This window comes from Arachis ipaensis, chromosome B6 (genome assembly GCF_059453495.1).
Source record: "Arachis ipaensis isolate K30076 ecotype BB chromosome B6, ASM5945349v1, whole genome shotgun sequence".
NCBI lineage: Eukaryota > Viridiplantae > Streptophyta > Magnoliopsida > Fabales > Fabaceae > Arachis > Arachis ipaensis.
The window spans coordinates 86,352,031-86,365,324 of NC_142441.1; the positions used below are offsets into that span (position 1 = coordinate 86,352,031).

The window sequence follows — 13,294 nt, forward strand, 5'->3', positions numbered from 1 at the left end:
AACTCCGGTGAGCTTCCTCAATGACGGTGACGGCCGGAGCTTCGGCGGTGCTAACTGAGGCTTACCGGCGGCAGGAACGGCAGCGATAGCTTCGTGCAGCACGGCGGCGCCTATCTTTTCCCCCACCGCGAGCTCTCTGTCTCTCTCTCGCCTTCTGTTCCGATGACGGCGGCCATGGCTTTGCCGACAAGACCAAGAGCGGCAGTTTCAGGCCCTCAGACCCTTCTCGCTCGCGTACCCTCTCTCTCCATGTCTCAGCTTCGATGGCGACCTTCGGTGGACCAACGGCGACGACCGTAGCGCGGGCAGCCGCGGCACCCAGGTGCGACGGCGACGGCGCAAGACAGCGCCCTCTCCTCTTCTTCTCTCGCGCCAGCTTCGATGGATCAACAGTGGCGGAGACGGCGCGAGTTCTCCCTCTTCTCCATGGCACAGTGGCGGTGGCGACGTGGTGGCGCAACGGTGGTGGTTCCAGGTCGACAGAAACGCGTGATGGAGGTGGCGGCAAAAGCCCCCTCCCCTCCTTCTCCTCCGATCTCCTCTACTCCCCCTCAGATCTCTTTCTTTCTTTCTTTGTTTTCTGTTTCTTTCAGGGAACACAAAAGAAACTCAGCATGTGTTGCTGCTGCTGAGAGAAAGGAAAGGTTGGGGGTGTGGCTAAAGGGAACCGGGTCATGGGTTTGGGTTTCTTTTTTTCAAAAATTAGGGTTAGGGACATTTTAGTAATTTCAAATAAAAATAGGGATATTATAGTAATTAGAAATAAATTCTAATCCATTAATAATAATGTATAAAAATACTATTTGCTCATCAATTTCATAAATTATTTTCAATAAAATGTCCCCACCAAATAATTAGAAATAATATACTTATTTTCTTCATTTTCCAAAATAGTAATATCAATATTCTAAAATATTACTTATCCAATCCAAATCATTATAAAATACTTATTATTTTATAACTATCAACTTTATAATTCAAATATAGAAAATAATCCAATAATTATAAAATTGGATAATAATCATAGCTTATCTCAAATCCAATAAATCAAAACTTGCATTAATTATCTTTAATAAAATAATTTCTGAAATTAAAGCTATAAATAACCATATGATTTTGAGACTTGATCATAATAAGACTTTTCAAAAGTTCTGGGTCTTACACTCAACACATGCGCGTTTCAATAATGCAAAACATATCCTTCTTCGTCTTCGTCTTCGCGTTCTTCTTTCTTCTTTTTTGCTTTCCTCCTTCTTCATTTTCGCATTCCTTCTTCTTCTTCTTCTTCGCATTCTTCCTTCTTTTTCTTCGCCTTCCTCCTGCTTCTTCTTCTTGGCGTTCCTTCTTCTTCTTCGTGTGTTTTCTCTCAATCGTCATTCTTTTATTGCTGCTATTGTTGCTGCATTTTTTCTTTTCCTCCTTTTAATTGAGGTTCATTTGGATCCAGAAAGAAATTCGATGTATTTTTGTTGATGATTGAGTCTTTTTTACTGCTTTTTAAATTGAATTATTTTCGGTTCTTTTTTGAATTAATTGAGGTTCACTTGATTCTGCTGATAAGTATTGACCAAATTTTATATTCTTTAAGTAATTTCTATTTATTTCTTAGTTTAATTGAGGTTCATTTGGATCCAGAAATAAATTGTATGTATTTTTGTTGATGATTGAGTCTTTTTGACTGCTTGTTCAAAGTTGAACTAATTTCGGTTCATTTATATGTTAATTGAAGTTCACCTGATGCTGCTAATAAGTATTGACAAAATTTTTTATTCCTTAACTAATTTCGGTTCCTTTCTTATTTTATTTGAGGTTCATTTGGATCTAAAAATGAATTCAATGTGTTTGTGTTAATTGAGGTTCAGTTGATATTACTAATATGTATTGACCAAATTTTTTAACAAAGAAGAACGAAATTATTCATTATTACTTTATTCAATTGCATTAGATTCTACTCCATTCTATTCAATTAGTTTAGATTTGAACAAGCAGTAAAAAAAATTCAATCATTAACAAAAAACGCATCAAATTTATTTATGAATCCAAATAAACTTCAATTGAACTAGAAAATGAACCAAAATTACTTAAGAAATAAAAAATTTGGTCAATACTTATCAGCAGTATCAAGTGAACCTCAATTAGCACACAAATGAATCAAAATTAGTTCAGATTTGAACAAACAGTCAAAAAGACTCGATCATTAATAAAAACACATCAGATTCATTTTTGGATTCAAATGAACTTTAATTAAATCAAGAAATGAATTGAAATTACTTAAAGAATAAAAAATATAGTCAATACTTATCAACAGCATCAAGTGAACCTCAATTAATACACAAATAAACCAAAATAAATTAAGAAATGAACTGAAATTATTTAATGATAGCGTCAGAAAAAATCTGAACTAATAAAGATATTTGCAAAACGTTGATGTTATTGGTGATGCCGATAACAAAAAAGGAAAAGAAGAAGGAGGAGGAGAAGAAGGGAAGAAGAAGAACCGCATGCGCGAATTTAGAAGAAAAAGAAAGAGGAGAAAGAGGAGAAAAAGGAGAAGGAAACAGAGAAGGAGAAGGAGAAAGCGCGTGTGAGTTAAAAAATTGTTATAACAACTTGATTAGACTTATTTGCTTAAACGTAGAGTTTTATTATTTGTATATATTGGTATTAATCACTTTATATGTAATAGGTGGCTGTCTCCTGCTAGATTTAGACGGATCCATGTACGACCACATCATTTATCATGATGTAAAATTTTGTATATATTTTGAAATGGCTGATGTTTACATATATCTTATTCCTTGTGTATGAATTATGTATGCAATGTTGTCGTGACGATAGGCCACGGCAAGGAACCCACCAAACCATAGCGGCACTCCCAATTCCCAAGTGGTATATGTATGGATAACGGAATGTTTACACTTTACAGGTTGATTGACTTGTTTTGTCGCTAGAATCTTTTCTCTATATATATGCATAGGGCATCCCATTCCTTGTTTGAAGCTATATCTATCTATATATGCTGGCATGTAATCCCCTGGAAGTGATAAATTAAACCTACACCTTATGCAAAGAATAAATGCTATCTATCTGTGCTTCCATTAGGCTGAAGCGAGCAAGTAGTGCTATAGAAAGAAACGAATATTTCTTTCGTTTTTATCCAACATAACTTGATTATGTAATGCTGCTAGTTTACTGCTATCAGTACAAAAAAATACCCTTAATACCATCAAATTTAAAGACAAATATTACTGATGAATTTAGCGGCAAATTTTCTAATAATTACGAATAAAAAATCGTTTCTAGAACAACTTTCCGTTGAATTCAAAATTTCATAACTAAATTTGATAGCAAATAGAATTGCAAAAATTAATTATATTAACGCCAAATTTAGTGTCGAATTTTTGGTTGAAAATTTACAATAATGAGACGAACTAGTGAAACACTGCGTTTAGACAACAACCAACACCTTACTATCGGATTTATCCGTCGGTAAATCCAACGGTACAATTGTCCTAAATTCAGAATCAGGAACCCTCTCCCTTACTTCTACAAACTTCTCTCCCTCTCATCTCTTTTTCTCGTTCACCGTTTTCTCTCTCCTAATACATGCTCCGGAAGACAATTTGGGTATTTTAAGGCAAAAAGGCAGAATGAAAATTTTACACTTCTAGAGGACCCTATCATTAGAGCACGTACAAAGAAATTTAAGGAGAACTTTGGAAACTTGGCAGCACTCGTACATGAGGAGTTACATCAGGTTCTAACCAAAGGAGAAAGCACAAGGCCCATTGGACTAAGTTAGGATAGCAAGAAGCCCAATAATGCTTTTCAAATTCAGTAGAAGACATAAATTATTATTTAATTTTCAAAATTATTATGCCGATCTTTTAGTTTGTTTTGTTGTTAGGGTTTGTTAGAAGATTTGATTTAGTTCTTATATGTCTAGTAATATTTTTAGGAATTTTAAATTTAAATCAAATCTGATCTAATCCAATAAGATCAAATTTGATTTAAATTAGTTATTTTATTTTTAGGAGATTTAAATTAAGTTATCATATATTATCTTTTAACTAATCTGTTAGGGGCCTATTTAAACATCTTTTGTGAGACCATTTAGAGAACTTTTGAGGAATAAAATTTTCAATTGCTTTATGCACGTTTTATTGTGTGATTAAGTGAGGTAAGTGATTTGCTTCGCTTGTTGCATGAAAAAGATTGAAGGATCCAACCTAAAGTGATTCTGCATGGTGGTTTCTTCAACTTCAGCCCTCTGATCTAGGGTATCAAGGACTAGTTCTTTGAAGGTCTAGTAGAAAATCCCTTCCTGTTACCTAGGTTGCTAAGAACAGGTATCTTAGAGGTCTAGTAGAAAAATCTATAATCTTTCCCAATAATTCAGTATTTTCATTAAAGTTTTCATCGGTCATTCTTGTTTTATTCTACTACTTCTACTACTTTTTTCATTAAAGTTTTCTAGTAGTGTCCTTTCTTATTCTTCTTCCTTGCACCCTTCTAATTCTTCTGATGGAATTCTAATACTTTGTCTTTATTAAACCCCATATTTTATCATATGTAATCAATTACAGGTCGTAGGTAAATTCTTATTTATCAACACGTTCTAGGGTTCTTGTTTAGTCTCTTTTGTTTTTCTCTTAAATTTCTACAAATTTTCTTCAGAGTCCAAAAAAAAAAAAAAATTCTTACTTAATTTTTGTTTCTTTATAGTAAATGTATTGATGATCATGTTTTGCATGTACAATTTGTTTTTGAGGTACTTAGAACAGAAAAATTGTATGTTAATCTCTAGAAGTGTTCGTTTTGTTTGAGTAAAGTAGTGTTCATGGATTTTGTGATAAGTTCTGAGGGGATTGAGGTAGATTTGAAGAAGGTGAAGGCTATTAAAGAATGATACACACATTAAAATGTCTCTGATGTTAGAAGTTTTCATGGTCTTGCACATTTTTATAGGAGATTTGTTAAAGAATGTTTCAATATTGCTGTACATTTAACTGAAATCATCAAGAAAACTGTAGGTTTTAAATGGGAACAAGAGCAAGAACTTACTTATAATGCCTTGAAAGATTTGTTGTGTTTTGCACCCATTCTTATTTTACCAGATTTTTCTAAGACTTTTGAAATAGAATGGGATGCTTCCAGGATTGGTATAGGTATTGTTTTAATGCAGAAAAAAATGAGCAATCACCTATTTTAGTGAGAAGTTAAAGGGAGCTCGTCTCAACTACTCAACTTATGATAAGGAGATTTATGCCTTGGTGAGATCTTTGGACGTGTGGCAACATTACTTGCCACCTAAGGAATTTGTGGTGCATACTGACCATGAATCTCTAAATTACTTGAAGGGCCAAAGAAAGCTAAACAAGAGACACGCAAAGTGATAGAATTTCTTGAATCCTTTTCATATGCAATTGCCTATAAGCAAGATAAAGAGAATGTGGTTACTGATACATTATCTAGGAGGTATTTCTTAATCACTACCCTTACTTCTAAGTTGTTAAGTTTTGAGTGTATTGACGGAGGAAAATTGTTGGTAAAGAATTTCACAAAAATGTCGCGTTGCAAGTATAGTTCTAAACCAACAAATTATCCTCGGTCAATGTTTAAATTGTTTGTCACTTAAGCAAACCCAATAAAATTAACCGAAGTATTAAATCTCAGGTCGTCTCTCAAGGAATTGTAGGGAAGTGTATTTATTATTGGTTATGAAAAAGTATATTTTTGGATTTTGTAATGAGAAACAAGAAAGTAAAATGGCGAGAAAATAAACTACTAGCTAAGAAAGCTCTTAGTAAGGAAAGAGAATTAGAAGTCCTATCCTTATTATCATCATCAATTGTGATGGTAAATGTGAATTGCCTTCACTTAGTTAACCTCTAACCAATGGAGGAAGGTCAAGTGCATACAATCAACTTGAGTTCACAAGTCCTAGTCAACTCATACTGAGAGACTAGATTTAGTGAAGTTCAAGCTAACCGGCAATCTTCAATTACCAATCAACAAGAGACTTTGACAACTCAAGAGTCTCTAATTAATCAATCCAAGTCAAGAACATAAAAATCTAATTTAAAATCCAACCAAGCATTTTATCAAACACTTGGAAGGAACAAAATAAAAACATAGAAAATTAACAAGGAATATTAAATCTAAACAACCAATTGCAAGCATCAATGACTAACAATTAAAGGGAGTAACAATAAACATAGAGAACATAAATTGCATTAAAAGAAATCAAATGTAACAAGAGCTCATAAACATAAAAATGGCGAAAAAGAAAAATTAACAAGAGAAGAAGATGAACTAAAGTGCTTAAACAAATAAAAGTAAGAGGAAACTAAATTAAAGGAAGATTGAACCTGAATCTAAGGAGAAATTGAAAGAAGAAATCCTAAACCTAGAGAGAGGAGAGAGACTCTCTCTCTAGAAACATACATCTAAACCTAAAATTGTGTGAATGAAAGTGTAAATGAATGAAAGTGTGAATGATTCCTTCCAGCTTCACTCTGCAGCCTCTAATCAGTATTTTCGAGCCTAAAACTGGGTCAAAAGCAACCTAGAAATTGCCCCCATCATTTTCTGTAATTGTAGCACGTGACGCTCTATCACGCGTACGCGTCGCCCATGCGTAGGCGTCAGCCACGCGTGTACGTCGTATGTATGCTGCACTAGTCACGCGTATGCGTCGTCCACGCGTACGCGTCGTCCACGCGTACACGTCACTGCCAACTTCTTGAAACTTCAATTTCTTGTGTTCCTTCCACTTTTGCATGCTTCTTTTCCATCCTCTAAGCCATTCCTACCCTATAAACCCTAAAAACACTCAACAAACATATCACGACATCGAATGGTAATAAGAGGGGATTAAAATTAGTAAATTTAAGGCCAAAGAAGCATGTTTTCAATCATAGTACAAAATTAGGAAGGAAAATGTAAAACATGTGAATTATATGAATAAGTGTGAGAATAATGAATAAAATCCACTCAATTCAATACAAAATAAACCATAAAATAGGGGTTTATCATGTATAAAGAAATTGTATGCAACCGATTTTGATTTTGTCTCTATATATGATGTATGTAAGCATGGTGCACATAACACATTCTATAAGCATGATGGTTTTCTTTTTCGGGGTAATAGGATGTGTACCTACTTGTTCGATTAAGGAATTACTTGTTCTAGAATCACATAGTGGGGGTTTGATGGGTCATTTTGGTGTGCATAAGACTTTGGATATTTTATCTGAGCATTTTTATTAGACTCACATGTGCACCCATGGGCTAATATTTCTATGGACTTTGTTCTTGGTTTGCCTAGAACTAGGTAAGGTCAAGATAGTATATTTGTTGTGGTAGACAAGTTTAGTAAAATTGATAATGCAACAAACATTGCTAATCTATTCTTTAGAGAGGTTGTGCGCTTACATGGTGTTTCCCAAACTATTGTTTCTGATCGTGATGTAAAATTCTTAAGTTACTTTTGGAAAGTGTTGTGGGGTAAGTTGAGAATATTATACTCCACCACTCGTCATTCTCAAACTGATGGTTAAACTAAAGTGGTAAATAGAGCATTAGGTACTTTATTGTGTGCTATTGTTGGTAAGAATTTGAAAACTTGGAAAGATTATTTACCTTTTGTTGAGTTTGCTTATAATAGGACAATTCATTCTTTCAATGATTTTTCACCCTTTGAACTTGTCTATGGTTTTAATCCTCTAACTGTTTTGGATTTAATGCTTTTACCTTTGAGTGATCTTGTTAGCCTAGATGGAGCAAGCAAGGTCAATAAGATTAAAGCAACACATGCAAAGGTACGTGACCTGATTGAGAGGAAGAATAAAGCAACGACTGAAGGGTGAATAACGGTAGAAAGCAGATAGTCTTCAAACTAGGAGATTGGATTTCGGTTCATTTAAGGAAGGAGACATTTGCTACTCAAAGAAAGTCTAAACTTGATGCTAGAGGAGATGGCCCATTGCAAGTGCAAGAGAAAATCAAGGATAACATCTACAAGATTGACCTACCTAATGCATTCACATCTTTCGTAGTTTACATGATGTTTTGCTTATGTTTTTCTATTATTTTTGTAGGTTTAATTACATAATCTTCTCCTAATCTCATTACTTTTTAATATCATTTGCTACTAAGTATTTTCAAAGTGTTCTTAAGGAAATACATGATTAAAGAAATGAATCAAGTAGCAAAGAGAGGATGATTAAAGAGCAGGCATTGTAGCAAGGTACGTGAGGATCAAGGCCATGTAACCCATGCAATAAACTGGCATGCAATGCCCTGGAGATAGAAACAGGGGCGTGCCATGGCAGATACAAGGCATGCAACACCCTAGAGAAGAGTGGAAGAAGGTGTGTAATGTCTGGAGCAGGGTGTGCCACAGCTTTAGACAACTTGGCGTGTAACACCTAGAGCAGGATGTGCCATGCCCATGAAGAAGCAAGGCATGGCGTGCCACACGAGGAAGCTGATGTGCCACATTCCATGAAGACAAAAAGCAGAGGAGTGCCATGCTAGGTGAGCGTGTGCCACACCCATGAAGAAGGCTAGCCCAATGTGCAAAGCAGAGAGGAGGCATGCCACGCTTGAAGAGAAATTCCAAGCCCTAGGAGTAAGCCCAACATAGTCATTACAGGCCTAGAAGGGGAGTGCCATGCCCTGGCCTCAATGCAAAGAGGCGTGTAACGTGCTAGGGAGGGCGTGCCATGTAACACCCCAATTAACCTAAGCCTTACCTATAGCCGTAAAGAAAAGGTTAACCAAAGGTTACGACAATTATAAGGCTTATAGATATTTATATAGAAAGAAATAATATAATCTAAAAGCCTGATGAAGGAGATAGCTCAAAAACAGGATTTGAAAAGCACAAGACGTACTAGCGAAGCTACTAACTTAAAGCACAAAAACTAAATACAGTATATCAAATTATCATAGAATAGTATTATAAGAATCTAGCCACGGCTCGCGGAGTTTAAGCCGGCTAGCCAGATATACAGACAATAAAAAAATTGTAGTTCAAAAGGGCTTATACAAGTTTTGTTCTCTCAAATAAAAGCCTCTAGGCAAAACAAAATACAAAAGTGAGAGTACAAGTTAAAAATAACCAAGATTGACAACAAAATAGAATAAGATCCTCCGCTCTGCTACCATCACCCAACTCACTGCGGTGGGTTGCGACCTGCATCTGAAAAACAACAACAACGTATGAAATGAGAACCGGAGGTTCTCATTATGGTAACAGTGCCCAATAATGTAAGATGTAAGGCTTCGGGACGCCAAAGGCAATCCTAGAACTTCATATCAAACCGATATTCAAGCTTAGAACAAATATAATTAACGTAAACCTTAAGCAGTAAACATGGTTTTCTAAACTTAAAGGATTCTAACTAATACTAATCACACCGCTGTATCCCACAGCCTTCGCCAACCTAACCTCCGTGCGATCCCATCGCCACCACATGCCTAGCCTCCTCAGCATCAGACAAACACAAGATAAATACAAGCAAGTAAAACACAGATAGTATACATTTACAGCAAGTAATTCAAGAAGCAAGTAGGCATGTTATACAATTAGGCAAACTCAAGTAAACAGAGCAAGCAAGCATATAGAGAATGCATATGATGAATGTCTGTCCTATTGGCTGTGATATCACATGTCGGTTATCGCCAAATCCGACAGAAAATCCGGTCGAAAACTCCTAGATTAGTCTCTCTATTGTGCATAAGGAGGAAAATTCCGAGGGATGAGTGCCCTACCACCTTCTCCTTTCAGAGGAAAATATTCCGAGGGAGCGTGCCCTACCACCTTCCTTTGGTTGCCGCATGATTCCGTGGGTTAGTGCCCTACCACCTTGCAATCAGAGAGAAGTCGCATTTTCAGGAGGGATAATTCCGAGGGATAAGTGCCCTACCACCTTCTCCTTTCAGAGGAAAACATTCCGAGGGAGCGTGTCCTACCACCTTCCTCTGGTTGCGAGAAATATGGGTGAGAAGCCCAGCTTTAACTCTCACATCTGAACGTAGGCAAGAGACTGCCATAGCCCCTACGACGGAGAACAATGCATATCGTAATCACATATTCAAACTCAGAGGCCGTTGCTCATAGCACTCTTCCACTTATACTCGTCACAACCATTCTCAATTCACAACTCCCTATTCTGAACTCACTAGTTCGTCACATTCTCAATTCATATACTATTCTTCTTTTGCACTCCACCAAACCCAGCCTCAGAACACCAGAAATCTAAGCCTCCGTTCTCTAACTTTTCAAAATAACATCACTAAATCCCTTAAGTTCTCTCCCATATTCTCATACCCGAAAATTATGTCCAAGAGTCTTAAAGTGGTGTTATAGAAGCTTGCAACCTTGTTGGGAAGGTAGAATAGTTAAAAACAAGTCAAATTTGAGAAACAGGGCATGTGCGTCCGCACAGGGGTCTGCGTGCGCACGCCCAGGAAATTTTGAAAGTGTGCATACGCATGGGAGTGTGTGATGAGTCCATATTTTACGATATATTTTGGTTTAATTACTCTCGGTTATTTTGTATTGGATTTAATATTTGATCTTGAGAATTCATTGTTGGTTTGGACTATCCTACCAACGAATCAATGCTTGTCTTTGATTGATTCCAAATCATGCATGAATTCTCTCAGTCAAATTTGGCGCTGTTGCTGGGGATTTGCAATGGTGTATGTTGTTGACTATTATAAATATGTTAATATGTAAATAGCTTGCTTGTTGGTTGTCTTTGTTTATGGTTAGGATTGGGATCCCGGAGGACATTGGACATTCTAGCATTGGTGGGGAAGTCAAGCACAAGCCACCATAGCAAGGGCTCTCCCAATTGTCTAACTTAAAGACATTAAATAAAAGTGTTTGGTAACACCTTTCTAACCCTCTCTTTGTACATAGTTTCAATTTATTGCATTTTGTCTCTTGTAGATTGCTTAGCTTAGTTTAATTTCAAGCTTAATTTGCTTAGATTTTAGTTTAGATTATGTATTTTTGATGAATAATATGTTTTGGAGTTGAAAAGCTATTTTGGGTGTCAAGTTTGGTGCCTGAAGAGAGAACTTTTGTGTGGTCTAGAAATTCGCAGATAAAGCCTCGTTGCAGGTATAGCTTCTAAACCAACAAAAATCCTTTCTTACAAACGTTTTGGTTGTCACAAGTAACAAACCCCTAAATAAATTGATAACCGAAGTATTTAAACCTCGGGTCGTCTTCTCAAGGAACTGCAGGGAGGTATGTTCTTATTATTGGTTATAAGTTTTGTAAATTGGGGTTTTGAAAGTAAGGAACAAGTAATTTAAATGACAAATAAAATAAATTAATAATAATAAAATCTCTTGGCAAGGTATAAGAATTTGGAATTTCTATCCTAGTTATCCTTATCAGGTGTGATGAGAATTGGATTTTAATCCTACTTAGTTAAGTCAAGTGGACTAATTAGCTTGATCCTCAAGTCCTAGTCAATCCCTGTGGGAAGACTAGCTTTAGAGCGATCTAGATCAATTAGGAATTTGCCAATTTCGACCACTGCTGAGTTTGACAATTCAAGTGTTACCAATTACTTAACCAAAGCCAAAAGGAAGAAAATATCTAAATTAAATTAAGAGCATTCATAAATAGAATAAAACAATCATAAACTGAAATACCTCAAATTATATTAAATAGAAAATCAAATCTAAACATGAATGGTTCATTAGCCAAATTGGCAACAAAAGTAATTAAAGGAAAGCATTAAAATATCTGGAAGTAAAAGAGAAATATAAAGTAAAAGGAATATTGAACCTGATAAAGAGTCGGAATACCAAATTGAAATAACAAGAAATCCTAATCCTAAAACCTAAGAGAGAGGAGAGAACCTCTCTCTCTAAAAACTACATCTAAAACTATCAAAAGTGAATAATTGGAGATCTCCCTTTTAATGGATGAATTTCCCCACTTCATAACCTCTAATCTGTGCCTTTTGGACTTGGATCTGGGCCAAAAAGGGCTTCAGAAATCGCTGGGAGCGTTTTCTGTAATTTCTGGTGCGTGGCGTCTGTCACGCGTCCGCGTGTGTCACGCGGTCGCGTCTTCTGGAGTTTTCTTTATCACGCGTTTGCTTCGGTCATGCGTCTGCGTCATCTGTGTTCTACCCATGGCGCGCATCTGCGTCAGTCACGCGTTTGCGTCACTGTCTTTTCACGCTAGGCATTCGGCTGCGTCGTCCATGCGTTCACGTCGCTGCCAGTTTCTTCAAAAACTCTATTTTGTACTTTCCTTCTATTTTTGTATGTTTTCTTTCCATCCTTTAAGTCATTCCTGCCTTAGAAGATCTGAAACTACTCAACACACAAATCACGGCATCGAATGGTGATAAAAGGTAATTAAAATAAATAATTTCAAAGCATAGGAAACATGTATTTCACATATATCACATAATAAGGAAGGGAAAGTAAAACCATGCAATATCCATGAATAAGTGGGTGAAGGATTGAATAAATCTCTTGAATTAAGCACAATATATATCATAAAATATGGGTTTATCAACCTCCCCACACTTAAACAATAGCATGTCCTCATGCTAAGTCCAAGATAAAGAATAAGGTAAGGTTAAAGTGGTGGAATCTCATGCAATGCAATCTATTCTAAATGCAACTACCTAAATGAATCATGCAATTCTAATTGTTATTCACTTGTATATAAAACTTACATGTAGTTAAATTAATTCACATTCTCAAGGAATCATATATGCATAGCCAACCTTAGATAATGTTAAAGCACTTTTACAATTGAGATGGGTAAAAATATTTTTCAAATTTGCAAGACAATTAACAATTTAAGCAAAGATATATGGTGATGAGCTGTTGAACCCTCACTGGATTTTGTGTTTACTCTCTAGTCACTCAGTGTTTATTGGGTTAATCACTCTATTCTTCTTTTTATCCTTGCTTTCTATAACTTTGTTCTTCATCTAACCAATCAACAATTATAGAATACAGACATACAAAAATCACGAGGTCTTTTTCAAGGTTGTAATGGGGACAAGGTAAAGGTAAGGGTATATGTATAAGGCTAAGTGAGCTACTAAGTGAATCCTTGATTAGTCTAAGATCTCACCTAACATACATATTTTGTAATTCCAAGTTTCTTAACCTATTTGCCCAACTTTTTTCACTTTGTATTGTAAGCTCATGCATTAATTTGAATTTTATCCCATGTGCATTGATTCTTTTTATTTTGCAATTGGGGAATTTTTGTATCCCCTTAATTAAATATCAA

General features: G+C 35.9%; 1 protein-coding gene across 1 annotated transcript in view; it reads left to right on the forward strand.

Moving 5' to 3' along the window:
• The first annotated feature begins 263 nt into the window (after nucleotides 1-263).
• The window catches only part of LOC148561638 (mitochondrial carrier protein CoAc2-like), a 32,094-nt gene continuing 19,063 nt past the window's right edge, over nucleotides 264-13,294 (forward strand). The window contains exons 1-2 of the mRNA XM_088490775.1: nucleotides 264-475; nucleotides 594-644. Coding sequence (XP_088346901.1) covers nucleotides 264-475; nucleotides 594-644 — 263 coding nt within the window. The remainder of the gene's footprint in view (nucleotides 476-593; nucleotides 645-13,294) is intronic.